General features: G+C 35.2%; 3 protein-coding genes across 3 annotated transcripts; all 3 read left to right on the top strand.

The window, feature by feature from the left end:
- The first annotated feature begins 459 nt into the window (after nucleotides 1–459).
- On the top strand, nucleotides 460–4,134 carry LOC112525637 (mitotic spindle checkpoint protein BUBR1-like). Its single transcript, XM_025135840.1, has 11 exons — nucleotides 460–734; nucleotides 893–952; nucleotides 1,336–1,480; nucleotides 1,630–1,787; nucleotides 2,111–2,192; nucleotides 2,284–2,350; nucleotides 2,434–2,488; nucleotides 2,564–2,735; nucleotides 2,824–2,903; nucleotides 3,563–3,640; nucleotides 3,919–4,134. Exons 1-11 carry the CDS (start codon nucleotides 496–498, stop codon nucleotides 3,977–3,979), a joined length of 1,197 nt encoding a protein of 398 aa, XP_024991608.1. The 5' UTR covers nucleotides 460–495; the 3' UTR covers nucleotides 3,980–4,134.
- Nucleotides 4,135–9,669: 5,535 nt separating this feature from the next.
- LOC112524581 (pyrophosphate--fructose 6-phosphate 1-phosphotransferase subunit alpha-like) lies at nucleotides 9,670–16,324 on the top strand. Its single transcript, XM_025134468.1, has 19 exons — nucleotides 9,670–9,889; nucleotides 11,159–11,331; nucleotides 11,531–11,643; nucleotides 11,751–11,825; nucleotides 11,913–12,026; nucleotides 12,121–12,188; nucleotides 12,416–12,499; nucleotides 12,645–12,698; nucleotides 13,163–13,243; nucleotides 13,533–13,626; nucleotides 13,706–13,779; nucleotides 13,872–13,982; nucleotides 14,072–14,116; nucleotides 14,206–14,262; nucleotides 14,758–14,862; nucleotides 14,951–15,067; nucleotides 15,163–15,266; nucleotides 15,364–15,529; nucleotides 15,982–16,324. Exons 1-19 carry the CDS (start codon nucleotides 9,800–9,802, stop codon nucleotides 16,099–16,101), a joined length of 1,845 nt encoding a protein of 614 aa, XP_024990236.1. The 5' UTR covers nucleotides 9,670–9,799; the 3' UTR covers nucleotides 16,102–16,324.
- Nucleotides 16,325–17,127: 803 nt separating this feature from the next.
- LOC112524591 (cyclin-dependent kinase B2-2) lies at nucleotides 17,128–19,510 on the top strand. The gene is made up of 8 exons (XM_025134482.1): nucleotides 17,128–17,378; nucleotides 17,837–17,978; nucleotides 18,129–18,190; nucleotides 18,280–18,391; nucleotides 18,497–18,590; nucleotides 18,705–18,774; nucleotides 18,868–19,006; nucleotides 19,208–19,510. Exons 1-8 carry the CDS (start codon nucleotides 17,161–17,163, stop codon nucleotides 19,298–19,300), a joined length of 930 nt encoding a protein of 309 aa, XP_024990250.1. The 5' UTR covers nucleotides 17,128–17,160; the 3' UTR covers nucleotides 19,301–19,510.
- Nucleotides 19,511–20,313: the final 803 nt, after the last annotated feature.

Below are 20,313 nucleotides of genomic sequence, written 5' to 3'. Positions count from 1 at the left end.
CAAATTCACTAATAGTTTTGAAACCGAACCATTCTAAACAAAATCAAATGACTAAAATTGGTTTGGTTTTTAGCCAAGTAAGGCCTAAGGGAACCGTTTACCCAACCTTACCGGATTACATGATATAGACTGAGAATCTTACAGGACAATGGTAAGGACCGAGAGTCTTACATGGGTAAGTGAGGGTTACGACTCTTACTCGGTTATCACTTATCGAATAAATTATTGCATACGAGACCATTTTGATGGACTAAAATCTTACGGTAAAATATGTGAGAATATTGAGTTTAAGCGGAAAGCATTTGGGTAAAACGGACCTAAATTTTATTTTTTTAATTTGGTGTGGGCCGGCCCGACCCGGCTCCAGATGCACATCGTCATCCAGTACGCTTAGCAGCAAATAATTGGGCCTACAGGCGCGGCAAGCGAAATCCACTACAAGGCTCTTTAACCGTTCAATTTCAAATCCCAGGAACAACTCGACCGTTAGAAGCCATGGATTTGCAGATTCCAATTTCCTCAGCCATGGAAGAGATCGTTGAACACAGTGCAGCTACTACGATGGATCCAGAGACCGAGTTCTTAGCTTCTAAGCAACAAACCGGCAACGAATGGGAACTCTTCAAAGAGAATGTCAGGCCATTGAAGAGAGGCCGCAACGTTAAACTCCTCAACCATTCCCTTAAATCACATTCCGATATTCACGTCAAGGATTCTCTCCTAGATACCAGAAGGTCTCACTCTTTTCTAACCCTAGTATTTCTTTCTCCATTATAGATGGATTAGGGTTTAGAACTGAAAAAGGTCGTTGAATTGTTTTGAAGAAACTCAAACTTGATTTTAGTAATCTGTAACTGTTTCTTGATTGTTTCGTGTTTTGAACTTTCACTAGGAATCTGATTAGAGCAATTGATGAGTATGAAGGTGAGGATCCTCTACATCCATGGCTAGAGTAAGTTCATGTACCCTAATCTTCCTTAATTTACTCCACAATTGGTGTAAATTGTTTCCTTCATCTGCATTATTATACCAAGGGGATGCATCAATTATAATTTTTGTGATTTTATGTATTGAATCTGAATAAAAAGCTGGGAAGAGAAGGAATTAAGAAAGCTTGCAAACTTCTTCCAAAAAGAACCAGTTGGTCACTTAACTTGACTTTATTAACTTCCCAATCTTCCTTGGAATTATGGAGAGGACAGAAAGTCAGTTTTTTTTGAATTCGGTTACTTGGAGTTGTAATTGGAGCCCTTTTTACCTACACTTTTGTTGGGTATCTCGGAGTGTGCCCAAATTACTCAATTAACATTCTATCCTTTCTATTACCTTGTGTAGTTGCATTAAATGGGTTCAGGATGCTTTCCCTCCTGGTGGAGACGGCTCAGGACTGGTGGTGATCTATGAACAATGTGTGAGAAGCTTTTGGCATGAAGAACGGTATAAGGATGATCTTCGTTATCTTAAAGTGTGGTTGGAGTATGTGAGTCCTTATAAACACTTGGTTTCGGCATCTTATCATTTTAAGGATCCTTTTGTGCTTGCCAACTACTAAGACTGTTTCTTTGATTTTCCAGTGTTCAGCTCAGAATCCTGCTAATTTGTGTATACAAATCTTAATTTGCATTGCAGGCTGAAAGCTGTGCTGATGCTGAAGTTGTATATAAATTTCTTGACACTAACAAAATTGGCCAGACCCATTCTATCTTCTACATATCATATGCTTTGCACCTGGAATCCAACAATAAAATCGTAACTGCAAATGACATATATGATTGTGGGATATCTAGGTATGCTTTTGTGCCTTCTGATTTATGTAGTATTACACTATGGATATTCTAGAAATTAACTGAGAATTTCTGTATGGTGTTTATGTTTAGTTTTTATTCTACATATTTAGGGGGGACTAGAAAAGCACGTAGGTGTACCGCAATGCATCTTACAACATTATACAAGACATATAACTTGAACATTTTTATGTATGATATTTTCATCTCTGAGAAAAAGATTTTTTTGGGGGGGGGGTATATGACTGTTCTGATTCGTGAAGTTTACACTCCTACACTTGTCTTATAGATATGCTTGAACTTTCACCTATTTTTCCATTTAATAGGAATGCTCAACCTATTGAGAAGTTGAAATCAGCTTACAAGAAATTTTTTGCTCGTTCAATGAATAGACCAAAAGCCACCGCAGTAAGCCAAGAAATTCATCTTCTTTTGTTTTCTTGTTATATCAACTGTTGCGTGAATTGCTTGCATTGATGCCAGTTTTCACAATCCTTAGGAGGAATCATTAGAGACCCACCAACCTGCACGGAGCTTTGGAACTGTCTTGGCTAGGGGAGGAAGTGGCAAGTTCTCTTTTCTTTATTGTGCTTTCTGGAAAATATCTGTCTAAATCTGTTTCTTTTGCTCATCTGTTTCCTCACTTCAGGAAACCAGATTTTGGAAGGTTCTGAAATTTCTAAGAAAAGATCACAGCAAGAAGGGTGGGCACATGAATTCATATCCTAATCAAATTTGACGTAAAGTTTGTGGTAATCTAACCTAAATTCGTCTTGTAGGGCTATTGGGGCTCCACTAAAGGTCTTTAAAGATACGAGCACTGGTAGTAGGAGCTCCATGCACCAATCGGAATCATTGAAGCCCGACTTGAAACCCTGGCACACTCTAGGAGCACGAGCCGAGAGAAATAAAGAAAATAAAGCCATACCTGCCAAGTGGACATCAAATAAGGTCCCTTTGACCATTTCCATCTTAAGAATGATTACTTCAAGTTGTGTCCATCTGTTATATATCTGAGTGTTTTCTTCTAAAATCTCAGATTCCCCAGAGACCTGGTCATAGAATTGGAGCTGCAACTACTCCTTGTATTGAGGTTTTTGTAGATGAAGAATCCTCAGAGTGAGTTTAAACTATGACCTTTTATTTTTACACACACTTTTACACAATGGGTTGAGGAAGGAAAGCAAAAAGTAACATGGAAAATGCTTGTCTTTGAGCATCTTTTTCCTTCCAATTGCTTTATGACACTTGAATCTTAATAAGTCTGTCTGTGTTACATCCATTTGATCCATTAGACACTATTTAAAGTATTTATTATGGGATATTGCTCTGATTTGTCCTCCCTGCTGTTACTATTTGATGTCCTTGTTATCTGCTTGCTTGCAGACTCTCTTTTTATAGTAAATTTATTTCCTATGTGATGCTCTATAGTGCCTCCAGAAAATCATTGCTTTTCTGAAAAAAGGAAAACCTTTTTCAAAAGTCGCGTCTTCAGGAAAGGTCTGTATACATCATACCCTCCGTTGGCCCTACTTTCAGTGAGTATACCGGGTTCATCTGGTTTGGTTTGGTTGTGTTGGGAAATTTTTCTTGGTGAATACATCCTTGATTATTAGTTCTAATTAGATTCAGAAGGTTGCCCAACATTCAACTCAAAATTTGTGGTATCGCATCCTTGTTTGCCCTCATATCAAGCAGGGGATCACCAAGAATCGATGATCCTTGTGTAATTCTGTTGGGTGTCTGTCTTCTAATCTATGTTCTTACATTCTTTTCAGACCTCATAACATGGGCAGCGAGGGTGGACGATCTTCTGCTCTGCAGCTCAAGGACAAGGTCGGTCAAGAGCTCAAAAAGTAAGTACTAACAAATGTAGCTTGCGATCCTACCATAAATATTTTGAGAACATGGAAACACATATTCATAATGAATAACATTCATGAATATTTTAGGGTAATTCATGAAGAGAAAATTAATGGAATACTTGATTCCATGTTCTCAAAACATTTAGCTTTCTCATTTGAACTTCCCTAGGAGCACCATTACATAAAAAAGAAGTTCTTGTGTATCTATTGCAATTTACATGGGTAGATTGATCATTAAGAGACACTCGGGAATTCATCTTTCGAAACAGGGAAACGGAGCTACTGAGGGAAAACCCGTTACGCCATTTTCCTCCGAGCAGTCTCAGATGATAATTTGTATGCTGTGATGTAGGAAATCTACTTTCAGGTTCAGCTTTTGCCTATAAAGCTTGAATATTAGTAGCATTAGGATGGCATTGCTTGCTTATTTCCAAATGGATGATGTTTCTTTCTTTGTATTGTCGTTATTTTGGTATGATTTAAATTTAGCCATTTAAAGCTTTGTTTTAGTTCAATAACCCACATAATAAGTTATTATAACTGACAACCCCCAACCTCGCGGCCCCAAGAGCGATCATGTGAGAAGCAAATAAGTTGCACAATGATCCACTGGTATAACTTTAAAAGTCCGATACCGTAAGGAGCCTGATACCCAAAGGAATTATGACTCCCACATTACAGCCAGACAGATTTAAACTCTTGCTAGTTTGTACAAGTATATTACTTCGGAACTAAATGTGCTATGCTTTGAGGGCACTGGGAACAAGTTAGCTTTTCTTCATATGATCGCGATTCTTTGTACTTTAAGGTCCCCCGTTTGGTTTGCACGAATGAAATGAATTTGGGGGATTTGGATTTCAAATCCATTTAAATCCGTGTTTGGGATTTTGAAATCCTTAGGAGGTGCTTGTGATTTCATGGGATTTTGTAAGATTGTATGCAATAATTTTTTTTATAAAAATGTTAAAAACATTTGTTTTATAATAATCAAATTAATAAAAATGTAATTTGATTATTTTTATAATTATAAATAATTTTTTTATATAAATTATTTATAAATAATGGAATCCAACTCCATTCCAAATCCTACAAAACAAACATATAAATGATTCCAAATTCATTCCAATCCAAATCCCTCCATGAAATCCAAATCACTCAACAACAATCTTACAAACCAAATGCACCCTAAGACTAAGGACATAACCTTGAAGGACCATGATTGGTTATTTACGATGCCATGTTCACTTGTCTTTCGATCTCATCAATTATGACCGGTTAATGGTGTGGTTTTTTTTTATATCGATACAACTATTTAATGTAAGATTGTAAAATAATTAAATCCAAGGAGGAATAAAACTCCCCTTGTGGTCAGGGAGGTTCAAATACGGTGATTCCGGGCTATCTGCAAAGCAGGTGACACCCTGAGATTAGTTGACTTGCATAGCGGGTTAGGATATTCAGATTAATAAAAAAAAATTAAATTGACCAAATTATGTTGGTACATGATTGAATAAACCCTACTTGACATTTCATGATATTCTAGAAAAGCCCCAAGAATATGATGTCGTTATCCATGGTGGAAAATTCTTCATGAGTGGTTGCACACAAAAGAAAGAAAGTGAGAATAAAGTTGGAATTTTTTAAGGACTTGAAACAAAATCAATTAATGCAGAGGATTAATAAATTTAGTGCAAGTTGTACACTTTTCATCCCTACAGTTTTAAAATTATAAAATGATTATCGTAGTTTACAAAAACGTCTATGTGTACAGCCTCCCTTAAAAAACTCTGCTAATTTAAGAGCATTTTCGTCATTTTATTGATTTTTATAATTTTGGTTTCTGTAGTTTTTGATTGGGTAGAAGACAAGAAAATCGACAAAAGTACCAAAAAGCTACTCGTTTAATGGAATTTTTAACTATTCAAATCCGAACATCTATACTATATTGTAAAGCATTTGACAAAACTATTAAAAACCACTTTTTATGCGTAAAGTACTGTTTATTAATGCATGTTACTTAAAACTCAAGATTGCAAGTAGATTGTGCGTAAGTACAACTTATTAAAGCTCCATATCCGAATTCGTATAACTAACTGCAAATAAACATAATCAAATAAATGATAAACATCTCATTTTAAATATTAAAAATTTAAAATATAATTAGGATAATCATTGAGTTTTAACATAATACTTAATTATTATCTTTATAAAATGTTATATTATTAAACCAAAAATAAATTATTTCATTATTAAACTTAAATTAAATTATAATAAAAAAATAAATTAAAGAAATTACATAAAAAATGAGAACTTTTAAATAGTTGATTTGATATTAACATAAATATTTTTTTTTTCAAATTTGTATGATATCTTTAAATTTATATTTTATTCAAAAATAAAATCATTATTGCTTTATTAAAAACACATAAAATCGTATTATAACATCGACAAATACAAAGAATAAAATAGAACATTAAAATCAAGATGTGTCTCGTTGCATTGCGCGGATACTCTTCTAGTTTTTAAAAACCAAGATGACTATCTTGTAATTTATTAACTGCAAGAACAAAGTATTGTTTTCGACAAACCACATGAACCAAATTTGTAGTTTACTCTAAGTTTTTCTCCTTTATTGGTGAAAATTTTGTTAAATAACCCACTTGTAAAAATAATAAACGACTCATGCCAGCCATGTAACGTTAATTTTTTATCAATGAATATCGAATAGGTAATTATGTCGTATAAAGTTGAAACCGTAACGATCGATCTCAAACTTATTATGTTTTGAATGTTTATTGTTTATGATCAAAATAATAATTATGCTTTTGACAAAAGAACATGTATTGTGTTAATGTGAAAAACTATTTATTGATATAAATGTAAAATTATCCGGTTATCTTTAACTTTAGGGTAAATTACATGAAAAAGTAACATACTTTAACTTGATTTTTATTTTAGGTAACGTACTTTCAAAACTTCCATTTTGCTACCTAAGATGTAAAATTTTAAACATTTAAGTACCTGGTAAACGGTTGAAGCATTAATCGGTTACCATGTTGATATGACGAGTGATGTGGTATACAACGAAGTATTATTTCCTGAAATGAATATCTTAATCTAACCGGTTAATGTTTCAACATATTTAACTGATTAATGCTTCAACCGGTTACCCGAGTATTTAAATGTTAAAAATTTTATATCTTATGTATCAAAAATGAAAGTTTTGAAAGTACGTTACTCGAAATATAAATCAAGTTAAAGTACATTACTTAAAATTACAATAATTATGTTAGACAAATACTGAAGCCCAATCCTTTTAACGCATCAATATTTTTGTTCAATTGTTATTTCCAATTTGGGGTCTAAATGTATTTCAAGGTGACTACATAAAATAGAGGAGTTTGCGATTCGGTTTGGACGATTTAACCTTCCAAATCATAAATCAAACTGTAATGATAGTTTAAAAAGTTTTTCAAACCGAGTGGTTTGACGGCAAGTGCCAAATCGGTCAAATTAGACCACAAAAGACGGTATAGTCTGACCCGTTTAGATGGTTTGAGCATTTTATGAGTTTTAAACTAGAAAAATATGACATCTATATCCAAAATGAAATTTCTATCAATATAATCTTATTAAAAAATTATATCGAATAATAGAAAAACATTTATCTCCAAAAAATTAAGAAAATATTGAGCATGTTGAAGAAAAAAAAAGTTAAGCAAGTTCATCGACAATAGTTGGAATTCTGGAAAAACATTGAGCAAGTCGAAGAACGGTATGAAATTTTGAAACTTTTGATTGTGTACGGGTTTCGGAATTTACCTGTTTAAGGAACACGGATAATTGAGAATTTAAAACTAAAAAGTTAGTGTCTTGGACGGTTTTTTTCCTTTTAAATTGGGCAATAAATATTGTAAGCATAAGGGTGGTGTCTGATTGGTTTGAGTTTGAGCTTAAAATGTTAAAAGTGTCTGGAGGTCCCAGGTTCAAATCCAATGATGAATAAAAATTCTTTTATAGCTACGGAAGTTCAAATGCAATGACACTGGGCTACTCGCAAAGTAGATGGTCGCCCTAGGATTAGTTGGCTCGTATAGTGGGTTGAATATCCAGGTTAATCAAAACAAAATGTTGAGCCTACAACATGAAAACTAAAAATGATTTGACGGTTAATTCGGTCCAAACTGTTAAAAACATTCAACCACAAGTTGGACCGGACAGAACGGTTTTTGACTAATTTTAAGACCGGACTAGATTACCAAACGGCTTAAACCATCAAAAATGATTCGATTTGAAAGATCCGATTTTTTTTTTTTTTTTTTGTAAAGAATACGTCATAAAATATAATTTAAAAAACTACTTTTTAAAACTTTATATAAAATTATTGATAATTTACAATATTTTTAAAGAACATTGAATTTTGGCTAGAGAATGGTATTTGACTAGAAAAAAAATGAATTCAAATAACAGGAAATAATTTTTAAAAACTGAATACAATATAGATGGAGGTTTAAACGAGAAAACATTTATTAAGAAAAAAACGAAAACATCCTTATCACATGTGATAATACACGTGAGAGACCTGGTGGTGTAGAGGTGACTGACCTAGGTCGTGCTACATCTACGATTCAGTATTACATGTGGTGGATTACAGTATTAATGTGATTTGGCTGTATTGAAAGGACGTTCTCGTATTTTCGTAAAATGAAAATGTTCTCGTTTGGACTATTTCCATAAAAGACATATTACATAATAGATGCAGGATTTTGTGAGAATACAAAATCGTGGTGCGAACGGTGAGAATAGTTCTGATTTTTGGATGAACTGATTTTTTAATTTAAGTTTAAGTTTTTCAAGTACTTTCAGTACCTTCAATTACATTTGACTACTTCAATTAGATTCAACTATATTCATTCATCTTTATTTTTAAATTTATCTTCACTTATAAAAACATCTCCAACAACTATGCTAAAATAAGAGAAATGATTGATTTAACATTTTTTTTTGCTCCAACAACTATGTTATCTTATATGCTAAAATAAAGAAAAGTATCGAGAGAGATCATAAAAGTCTCTAAATTTAGAAAATTTCATAAATAGAGACATAAACTATTATTTTAATACTTTCCACTATAGATGGCCAAATGGGGCCGGGCCTGGCAGAGGACCGGCATCGGGACCGACTTAGGACCGGCCTGGCCCGGTACCGATTGGACCGGTTTGCGACCGTTGGTTAAAGACCGATTATGGTTTTCATCCAAAAACAAGACCCCGTCCGGCCCGGGACCGGCCCGATTTTTTTAAAAACAATGTATTTTTATATGTATTTCTAGCTTTCTAAATGTATTTGATTGAAAATCAAATTACAAATTTACAATAACACATATTTTTATGTGTATTTGATTGGCCTAACTAGATATTTTAAAGTGTATTAGAATAACATTAAAATATTTTAAAAAAAATATCAAAAAGAATTTTTTTTAAAGATATTTAAAAAATGTTCTTTTAATACATGACCGGTTTGGGTCCGGCCCGAAACCGGTTACAAGTACTCTTAACCGGACCTTAGTATTTTCGACTAGAACGAAACCAAGACTAACCGGTCTCATTCCGGATCATTACTATTTGGGACCGAGATTGGTTTCTGGCCGCCTCTACTTTCCACCAATAAAAAATTATTTGTAATAAATATTTAAGAAAGAAAAATAATATTTTATTAAATGTATTAAATATTTTAACAATATATAAATATCAATATATTTTAAACATAATATAAATATCAATATATTTTTTATTTTATGTTTATGTTTAACATTTATTAGTAATGATGGTGATAGAAACGGTATAAAAATGTTGAAAAGTAGAAGGAATTTTATATAACAAAATTAAATAAAGGTTTAGTAGTGTTTATTGTGATTTAACAAAAGAAATCCGGTACATGGTTTAATTGGTGGGTGCATATTTCCACGGCGATTCCCGTTGTTTGTATAAGCAACTGCTGACCACTTTTGACAAACCATTGGAGGTGCTAAAATGGCGGACATCTTCTTCAACTAGCCATTCCATTGCTGATTGCTGGGAGAAGAAAACACACGGATTGTCTTTCTTCTTATTCCATTCAGACAACAACTGCGTAAAAACAGAGTAACAGATGGAATCAGATTATGGACTTCCCAGAGACCTTTCTCATCTCCAACAGATTCGATCTCTTTACAAACCACAGCTACCCCCTTGCCTTCAGGTTTTTCATCACTACACCAACTGTTGTCTTTCTGAATTCAGCTTGGAGTTTTTTTGGGTGGAATCAAGAATTTGTGTTTTGAGGCTTCTGAATCGTTTTAATATTCGATCATTTGACGGGATTATTTTGATTGTTACTATTACCATTCAGAAAAATATGTCTAACTTTGCGTTGATCGCTTACTTCATGGTCTATGCATGGTGTTTTCCGTCTTACCCTTTTGGTCCTTTACTTCCATCACACGTAGTTTTTGTGTTTGATACATGGAATCCTGTTAATGTCTCTACAAGAGCCCTTTGGATAGATAGAACCCTTTTAATCATACATATATAAGTTTGTATGATCTACTTTGAATGATCTTAAGTTTTATGTGGTTAGTGATTCAGAAGTCTCAACACACCATCGATATATTCTTCTTTATCTTAGTTGACTACCTGATTGATACTATCAGTGCATACAGTAATAGATAGTAATAATGGGGGGATAATCAGAGCAATGATGGATGGTTTAAGAGGTCTAAGGTTCGAATTCCGTAGGTGCCATCAACTCCTTTTGGGACACATCTGCCGTTTGGAAGACCTAAAGTTTTGTCTTCATGGACCCATGGACTAGTTAGGTCAAAGGCATCAAATACCGCGGTTGTTCAAGAAAAAAACTAGAGATACTTTTAAGTACATAATATTTATATACGGAAAATACTCATGCACCTCTTTAGTGAGGTTTGAGCTCTTGACCTCCTATGACGTGAGGCTCTACTAGTAACCTGGACCAATGACCCTTTGGTAGAAAAAAACTACAATTGATGGACTGCTAGGTAGCAAGCACCGGTACAAGTTCTAGTTACATCTACTATGAGCTCGTTGAATTCTATCTCCATTTAAAGAATATCTTTCCATGATTAGCTTGTTTATTTTTGCAGCATATTTACCTTGTTTACAGTTGATATGTCAGGGGGTCTTCAAGGAAACAACTTCTTTACCCCTCGGGGTAGAGGAAAGAACGGGTCCATCGTACGCCCAGACCCCACTTCTTGTGGGATCTCGGGATATGCCACTAGATATCCTAGAGGCTAGAACACGAACTCAATGATATGTTATGCTTTTGAACCATTCACTAGTCTTGGTTCTTCTATCCTTTGGGACCAAGAGGATCAATCTGCATACATGTCACCCTCCAGACCCTACTTTCAAGTGGAATATATTGGGCTTGTCTGATTTGGTTTGTTTTGATTTTATGCTTTTTGACCATGTCTTACGGGCTCCTTCACAGGGAACTACTGTGCGAGTAGAATTTGGTGATGCAACTACTGCAGCAGATTCCTCTAGTGCTTGTGCTATCAGTCAATCATTTCCTCACACTTATGGTCAGCCTTTGGCTCATTTTCTTAGAGCTACATCCAATGTCCCTGATGCACAGATTATTACTGACCATCCTGCAATCAAGTATGCATTTTTTTAAGTATATAATATTTATATATGGCAAAGACTCACACACACTCCTCACCTTTGGTGCAGCTTGAACCCTTGACCTCCAGGGAGTTTGGGATCTACCAGTAACCTGGATACCTTTGTACCAATGACCCTTTCCTTTAAATACGATCTCTAGCAATGAGCTCATGTTGATTGCCATCTCATCTTTCAGGGTTGGATTGGTTTTCTGTGGTAGACAATCTCCAGGAGGACATAATGTTGTATGGGGACTATATGAAGCTCTCAAGATTCACAATTCTGAAAGTACTTTGCTTGGATTTCTGGGTAACCATTCCATTGCTATTAATGTTATTATATAACCGTTTGATGTGCAGATATAACAAGAATTCTATCTCTTCCAAATGGCACTAAACTTCAATGGATGTGATTAGGTGGTTCTGAAGGTTTATATGCTCAAAGAATACTCGAAATCACAGATGATGTTCTTGCAACCTACAAAAATCAAGGTACTTACACGGAATGATCATTTTGGGACCGTGGTTTTCTTTTTCTCCCAAAGTATCTTATTTTAAAACTGTTTTGATCTTCTGAAGGTGGTTTTGATCTTTTGGGGCGAACGAAAGATCAAATAAGAACAACAGAACAAGTGAATGCTGCAATGGATGCATGTAAGGCTTTGAAGTTGGATGGCCTTGTTATTGTTGGAGGTATGCATGAACTTTGGTTATATATGATTGTGATAGATATACAATTTCTTGTTTTCTTATTTATTAATCTCGTTTTTCGTTTTCAAAATTGAAGGGGTAACATCAAACACAGATGCTGCCCATCTTGCTGAGGCTTTTTCTCAAGCAAAATGCTCTACAAAGGTAGCTTTGGATGTCCTGCTTTCGCTAGATAAATCTGTCCACAATGAAAAAGACACGATTTTATAAATGCATAATTATTACATGTTTTAATTAACTACATGACAAGTTTACCCTTAAATAATAAGAGGGAGTAATGATCTTTTCCATCTCATAATTAAGGATATAATTGGAAAGTTGGCACTTACTTTTCAAGTGGACAAACTAAAATAGAAATATGGACATTGCAGGTGGTAGGAGTACCTGTTACATTGAATGGAGATCTCAAGAACCAGTTTGTCGAAGCTAATGTTGGTTTCGATACAGTTTGCAAGGTGTACATCCCTTGATCTTAACTTCATATGATTGATGACTTACAAAAGTACAACTATTTGATTAATGGCTTTAGGCCATTCTGATTATATAGATACCTCATTCTGTCTTAAAGGAAATATCTCATCTTTCTTGCCTTTTGTTTAGGTTGACTCTCAGCTCATCAGCAACCTCTGCACAGATGCTCTTTCTGCTGAGAAGGTAACCACCTCATTCAGATAATCCCTCAACTCTTGAATACAATAATGTTGGCATTTGAATCTTGTTTTACATTCTATGCTAGCAAGATGAAGTGATCAATGTATGACAACCAAACCAAACGAATCCTATATATCCCACCTAGAGGTGGGGGGTATGGGGTGAGATGTATATATACATATCCTCTATCCCAAGGATGTGGGGTCTAGGGGTGGGGTGATTAATGTATAACAAAACCAAACCAAACGAACCCATTATATCCCACCTAGAGGTGCGATCTAGGGGTGGGTATGGAAACCTGTCCTCTACCCCAAGGATGTAGGGTCTGAGGGGTGGGATGGTCAATGTACAAAAAGAGACACTATTAAATAGTTGAAGTTTGAAGTTTCTCCATTTCCTTGCTATTTAGTTACTTTTTCCCCATTATCATATCTAAATGCTTCTTTTTCTTGTTCTTCTTGCTTCAGTACTATTATTTTGTTCGGCTCATGGGTCAGAAGACCTCTCACGTTGCCTTGGAATGCACTCTGCAGTCACATCCTAACATGGTGAATATCCTATTACAACTTCAATATAGAAACATATTTATTCAGGGGCAGGTTATTTTAAGAACCTTAAACATCTTGAGAACCATGAGAACCAATTATTCATAATGAATATCATGAAAGAATATGCATGATATTATGATGAATAATATTCATGCAAGTCATGCATATTCATGATGAATAGTTGGTTCTCACGGTTCTCAACATATTTACGGTTCCTAACTGAACTTTCTCCTACTTTTGTTTTTCTTCTTGTTGATTTCAAGCTAAACCTTCTATGACTTCTTTGTAGGTTATTCTTGGTGAAGAAGTTGTTGCTTCAAAACTTACCATCTTTGATATAACAAAACAGATATGTGATGCTGTTGAAGCCAGGGCAAAACAAGGTCCGTGGTGGTCTTTTTTTCGTCAATCTGGTGGTTACTACTATCACCTCATCTTCTAAAATTTTGTTTATTGAAACAGAAAAATACCATGGTGTCATCCTACTTCCAGAAGGGCTTATAGAAAGCATTCCTGAAGTTTATGCACTCTTGCAGGTATCTATTTCCCTACCCTTTTCCATTTTAGTTTAAGTCCTCATGAATCTATATCTTTCAATCAGAATATTACTAAAATCTTGTGATTTCAGGAAATCCATCGATTTCTCCGACAAGGTGTTTCTGTTGATAAAATATCAACACAATTGTCACCTTGGGCATCCGCATTATTTGCATTTTTGCCATCATTTATTAGAGAAGAGGTCCGTTTAGCGTCCTTATTCATATGGAGATACGTTCTTGGTTAAATTCTTACGTATATTATGCTCATATAAAACCTTTAATACCGCAGCTTCTCCTTTATCCTGAATCAGATGACTCAGCACAATTGTCTCAGGTACTTGGTTCAACGTCCCTTGTAGTAACATCATAGAAAGATTGTAAATTGGATTTCACAATGATTGATTCTTGAATGTCTATTCTTAGATTGAAACCGAGAAGCTTCTTGCTGTTCTTGTAGAAGCGGAGATGAACAAACGACTGGTAAGATACGAGCATTTATGGGCTGAGTGTTATTTGTGCAATAGGAGCTAGAAGATCCGATATTTACCAACAATCATAAAGATTATCTGTTTCTTGGAAACAATCTCTCAGTCTCTTGGGACAGAGGCAACGTCAGCCTACATCTCCCCCCCCCCACCCCACCAAAAGGCCAGGTGGGATATACTGAGTTTGTTTGGTTTATACAACATCTCTATCTTTTGGGATAGAGATTTCGTTTCCATGTACCCCCCACCCTATGTTTGGGTTGGATATACTGACTTTGTCCGGTTTATAAAGATTATCCGACTCTTGGAAACATCTCTAGTCTTTTGGGACAAAGGTAAGGTGTGCGTACATCTTCAACACCTCCCCCACACCCCGCCCCCCATGGGGGGACCGTACCCTAAGTGGGATATACATGATCTATTTGGTTTATAAAGATTGCATCTTTAAAATGGTTCTTAAGAATTCATTATCTGTGAAATATGTAAACAGAAAGAAGGGACATACAAAGGGAAGAAATTTACTGCTATCTGCCATTTTTTGGGTTATCAAGCTCGGGGTTCTCTGCCTTCGAAATTCGATTGTGACTATGCCTATGTATGTGATCCGTTGCATCCCATTCACCTAAACATTCTATATTAAACATCAATAAATCGTTACTTAGTGATCAACAATAATGATACAGGTTCTTGGACATATTTGTTACCATAGTTTGGCCGCTGGTCTAAATGGTTATATGGCCACCGTAACTAACTTGAAGGATTCTTTAAGCAAATGGCGGTGTGGTGCTGCTCCAATAACGGTAGGTTTCACTGTTCATGACTTCATGTTATCTCCATTTGTCAGCATTCCAGATTGATCAATTTGTGACTTTATGACCAATTTGGAAACCTCTAGGCTATGATGGCCGTAAAGGATCATGGTCGTGCTTCTGGAGCCATGATGATTGGAAAACCCGCTGTCCATCCTGCTACAGTCGACGTTAGAGGCAAAGTGTATGAGTAGGTCACTTTATCATGATTCTTGATGCATATTAAGCTTATTTAAGATCTGGTACTTGAAGGTTGATGTTATCTGATTTTATGGGGTATTATGCAGGCTGCTTAGAAAAAATGCAAACAAATTCTTGATGGATGATGTTTACAGAAACCCGGGACCTCTTCAGTTTGATGGTCCGGGAGCTGATTCTAGGACGGTGAGCTTGTATATCGAGGATCTGGATTACATGGGCCGTATCAAAGAACTGAACGTATATCTCGACAAGGTACCTTCAACTCACCATCATCTGGTCTTCACCCATCTGGGTAGAGGTCGGGTCTGAGGTCTGCATACATCGTTGAATTCCATTGGACCCAGAAATAATACATTGGAAGAATCCGTTGGGTTTTCCAATATCAATAGGTTGATACCCCTCAGGCCCTACTTTCGAGTGGGATATACTGGATTTGTTCGGTTTATTGATTTTTGTGGTCATTTTAATGCACAGATTTTACAAGGGTACCTATTTATATGCTATTGCTTGCTTTTAACCTGTTTTTCAAAACCTTATCATATCCGACTTTCTCTATTTATCACAATTTTCGAGGGTCTATATGGAAATTGCTGCTTTACTCTTTGGGCTTCCATGACCCCACCTATAGATGGAATATAATGAGTTCGTTTGGTTTCGTTTGGCTTACACTGCATTCTAAAATTTGTTGATGTTTATTTCTGTAGGTACGAAGCATTGTGAAACCAGGTTGTTCTCAGGACATTTTGAGAGCGGCTTTGAGCGCTATGTCGTCCGTGACCGACATTCTCTCTGTCATGTCGTCTTCATCAAATGGCAGCATTTAAAGTAGTTCGAATTTACCGGAATGTTACTGTAACCTTAAGTTCATTTCTCAATTTGTATAATGAGCTCTTTTAGCATCCCAATCTTTGATCATTTGGGGAAGTTGAATAATGAGAAATAACCGCGTTTTAGGTAGCGAAATGCTGCCATTTTGTAAATTCTTTGCGGGTTGTTTAAAGGTATCGATTATATTGAATCAACATTAATGCTTGTGACCTTGCAAACATATCGATATTGCAGTTTCCAAACCTGCCGAGATCAAGGCGTTATACAACACGGACGTTTGATCGACAATAAAATATTCTATTAAGTTACATGGTCAGTCAAATTTTGTATTCTTTTAAACATTCAAGACGAGGAACTGGTTGAGACTGATTCAAATCACATGTACGGGTCGTTGTAATCTCAGATATCCGGCCAAGATCTTGAATCGAGTACAAACGTTTATAAATTTGAAAAATATACAACAAAACAATGTTGTTTCTGTTTTAAAAGTTCGGAACCGAGAACCAAATCAGATATAACCAGTTCCGTTCCAGTTTGGTTCTTTGGGAGGTTAAAGAAATCCTCAAAAGAGAATAAAGAATTGTCAACCATTAGATCTAAAAATAGATGGTTTATATTCGAATCTAATTGTACGTAAAATGTAACAGTCTTTATTATTCACAATCGTTTGATTAAAATAGATGAATGGTTCAGATAAATTCTTTTGTTTTGGTTTGTTAACTGTATTTTACCCCGTCACGTCCCTATAAATATAATAAGTTATAAGATGATGTCATATGCATCATTTTTTTATGTTAAAATCAGGTCAAAATATTAATTAAGAATGTTAAAAGTGAGTATTAAAGTTGATGTAAGGGTGAATTTAGCCCATCCAAAAAGTGTAGGGGGCAAGTGTGAAAATACAGAAAAGATGCGCAAATTCAAAATTTGAAAAAATAGTTGCCGTTAGACAACGAGAGAGCGTGCTCCCAAACGGCTATATAGAACCCAACCTCTTTCTTCTTCTTCATTCGAAACCCTCTTTGATTCTGATAATTTTTCTAGGGAGAAAGAAAATGGAGTCCACCAAAACGGCAATGGAGGCATTCGAGAAGCTAGAGAAGGTTGGAGAAGGAACCTATGGCAAAGTGTATAGAGCCAGAGACAGAGCCACTGGAAAGATCGTCGCTCTTAAGAAAACTAGGCTTCATGAAGACGACGAAGGTGTTCCCCCCACAACACTTCGAGAGATCTCAATATTGCGAATGCTCTCCCGTGATCCTCACGTCGTCAGGTATGATGAATCTACCGTAGGTTTGATGAATCTACTTCTTTGTTGTTTCCTTACTGTAACGGAGATTTAAGACATGTGCACTCGTATCCGTTGATTTGAATCGTTCCAATTAGATTTGTTTAACCTCTTTCAAATCATTACCTTTATAGGTCATAATCGCAGTTTTAATTGTTCAATTTGCGCTCTAGGGTTTACTTTTCTTCGTAAGAATCAACTCTGTATACAGATTCTTTTCATGATATTACTTAGGTTGAAGAGGCTAAATCCTAGGGTTTCCTTGACTTTGTTTATGTTGGTTAGAAATAATTGCTCTGACTCTTTTCGTGTTATCTGACTGGGATTTGAATCGATCTTACTCTTTAGCATGCGCCTAATCTCCATTATCCGTATGGTGTAGATAAAAAATTGAAATGATATTAATAATTCTAGATTTTGACTGCAATCATTGTACCAAACAGGCTGATGGATGTGAAACAAGGTGTGAATAAAAATGGGAATACTGTTCTCTACTTGGTATTCGAGTATATGGAGACCGATTTGAAGAAATTCATCAGATCATATCGCCAAGCCGGTGAGAACATTCCACCTCAAGTTGTCAAGGTACAAGTTTCCAAAGCTAACTTCAATGAATCAAGCTTCCTTCTTGTTCTTTTGGCAATAAACATATTCCTGTTGCTATTTGTATATCTGTGTGTATATGTATGTATGTATGTATGTATTAAAAGTGTTTTCTGGTGCTTTTTGATGTAGAGCTTGATGTACCAGCTTTGCAAGGGCGTTGCTTTCTGTCATGCTCATGGTGTATTGCATAGGTATCTACTGTCTCCTTGTCTTGAGAAATTAAAGAGATTCCTAATTCCATATGCTTTCGGTATTCACTTCACTTACCCATTTGATTCAGGGATCTTAAACCGCACAATCTTTTGATGGACCGAAAGACATTGATGCTTAAAATAGCCGATCTTGGACTTGCCCGAGCTTTTACTCTACCACTTAAGAAGTATACTCATGAGGTATCATGCTTGTCATGTATTTCGTCAATTTCTCTGATGACAAACTCATTACATTGCTTAAACAGTCAATCTTATACAGTTATCCAACAATTTCTATCTTTTCAGATTTTGACCCTTTGGTATAGGGCTCCAGAAGTCCTTTTGGGTGCCACCCATTATTCAACAGCAGTGGACATGTGGTCCGTTGGCTGCATATTTGGTACGGCTAGTTTATGATATTGATGATCCATGGCTAGTGTATGATCCTTTATTAGTTGTAGTTGCTAATGGGAATTGATAGATCATCTGATTTGTTCTTTGTTCAAAATGGTAGCTGAACTAGTCACAAAGACAGCTATATTTGCTGGAGATTCCGAGCTTCAACAGCTACTGCATATCTTCAGGTCCATAATTCAAAACCATTGTCTTGTGATGGAGAATCAGAATTAAATCTAATTGGCTTGCATCATTGATTCTTGATTTTTATTTATTGTCAGGTTGTTGGGTACTCCGAATGAGGAAATCTGGCCAGGAGTGAGCAAGCTCAAAGACTGGCACGAGTATCCCCAATGGAAGCCGAAGCAAATATCAACCTCTGTTCCAACTCTAGATCAAGATGGTCTCGAACTCCTTTCGGTAAATTCATCTTGCCTTTTGAAATCCACACAACGGACTTTATATTATTTTTGGGTAATTCTGGGTATCTGGGCTGGTTTACACTTGCCGACTAATCCCCAGACGATCATAAATGGTCTGGAGTCATCGTAGGTGAACCTCCATGACCACAATGCTTTGAACACGCCTGGATTTGAACGATTTTTTATGTTTGTTGTGCAGAAAATGTTGGAGTATGAACCATCAAAAAGGATTTCAGCTAAGAAAGCAATGGAACATCCATATTTCGATGATCTGGACAAGACCCATCTCTGAAACGTTGAATTTGTTGTTGCTTGTCTCGAGCAAAATTGACTTTATTTGCTGTGTTTTCAACTTTAACTTCTGTGATTTGTTGGTAGTTCTTAATTCGATTAGAAGGGCTTTTTAGGAATTTAAGGCCTTTTGCTTGTATTGGCAACTCGTAATATCTTGTACCCTACTATTTTACAAGGTTATCATGACTTAAAACTCTCCTATAACATTTTAAAATTCTAATAACTAAAAAACTATTATGATATAAAATTTTATGTGAGACGTATAATCTACAAACTCAATGCATGACTAGTTGTTGTTTGTGCATTTAAATAGAATCTTGTATTGTGTAGTAGAATCCTAATAAAAGATGTAGAAATCAAACAATTGATGAGAAAGAACATTTGAATTTTTTTTTTTTGCTCGACTGAAATATAATGTTAAGATTAAAAGTTTATGGAACATGACATATATAAGAGACATTACTAAATACATTTAATATGAAAATTTTATGATTAATTAAAAAACCATGAAACACGTCATAAATCATAAGAACAATAGATTGGTCGTCAAACAATAGTACAATATCTTTTGAAGAAGTAAAAATATATAGCAATAGTCAATAGAAGAAGAAATTGATAAAAATATCCAACAAAAACATATAGCAACATCAAGCACATGAGCTTAACATTGAATTGTGGAAACACAAAAAATAGCAATAGGCTGTAGCAATAAACCTTGGTAGGAGATACATAAAATTAAAGAGACAATAAACAATAATATATAAAGAATGACTAGTTATTTTTTTTCTCTAATGTGATTAGTTAATATATTTTTAGACCTTTATTATCTACTATTTTTTTTACTCTTATTATATGCTACAATCATATAACTTTTTTTGAGTTATTAATTTTTTTTAGATTACCATTATATCTGAAGGAAAAAAATTGAGCCCTTAATATTTTTTAGGCCTGGGCAAGAGCCCGAGCCTTCCTCCTCAGAAACCGGTGAATATTAGTCAACTTAATTTCTTA

Source organism: Cynara cardunculus (assembly GCF_001531365.2).
Source record: "Cynara cardunculus var. scolymus isolate 2C chromosome LG 13, CcrdV1, whole genome shotgun sequence".
Classification (NCBI taxonomy): Eukaryota; Viridiplantae; Streptophyta; class Magnoliopsida; order Asterales; family Asteraceae; genus Cynara; species Cynara cardunculus.
The sequence above is the reverse complement of the archived record's forward strand: the minus strand, read 5'-3'. Positions and strand labels throughout refer to the sequence as shown.

Excerpts from the sequence above, each read along its gene's own strand:
- LOC112525637 (XM_025135840.1), top strand. The coding sequence starts at position 496 with ATGGATTTGCAGATTCCAATTTCCTCAGCCATGGAAGAGATCGTTGAA. Across the intron at positions 735-892 it reads TCTCTCCTAGATACCAGAAG|GAATCTGATTAGAGCAATTG; the intron begins GTCTCACTCTTT and ends AACTTTCACTAG. Across the intron at positions 2,736-2,823 it reads CCAAGTGGACATCAAATAAG|ATTCCCCAGAGACCTGGTCA; the intron begins GTCCCTTTGACC and ends CTAAAATCTCAG.
- LOC112524581 (XM_025134468.1), top strand. The coding sequence starts at position 9,800 with ATGGAATCAGATTATGGACTTCCCAGAGACCTTTCTCATCTCCAACAG. Across the intron at positions 13,983-14,071 it reads CATCATTTATTAGAGAAGAG|CTTCTCCTTTATCCTGAATC; the intron begins GTCCGTTTAGCG and ends TTAATACCGCAG. Across the intron at positions 15,068-15,162 it reads GTGGTGCTGCTCCAATAACG|GCTATGATGGCCGTAAAGGA; the intron begins GTAGGTTTCACT and ends GGAAACCTCTAG.
- LOC112524591 (XM_025134482.1), top strand. The coding sequence starts at position 17,161 with ATGGAGTCCACCAAAACGGCAATGGAGGCATTCGAGAAGCTAGAGAAG. Across the intron at positions 17,379-17,836 it reads CGTGATCCTCACGTCGTCAG|GCTGATGGATGTGAAACAAG; the intron begins GTATGATGAATC and ends TGTACCAAACAG. Across the intron at positions 18,775-18,867 it reads CAGCTACTGCATATCTTCAG|GTTGTTGGGTACTCCGAATG; the intron begins GTCCATAATTCA and ends ATTTATTGTCAG.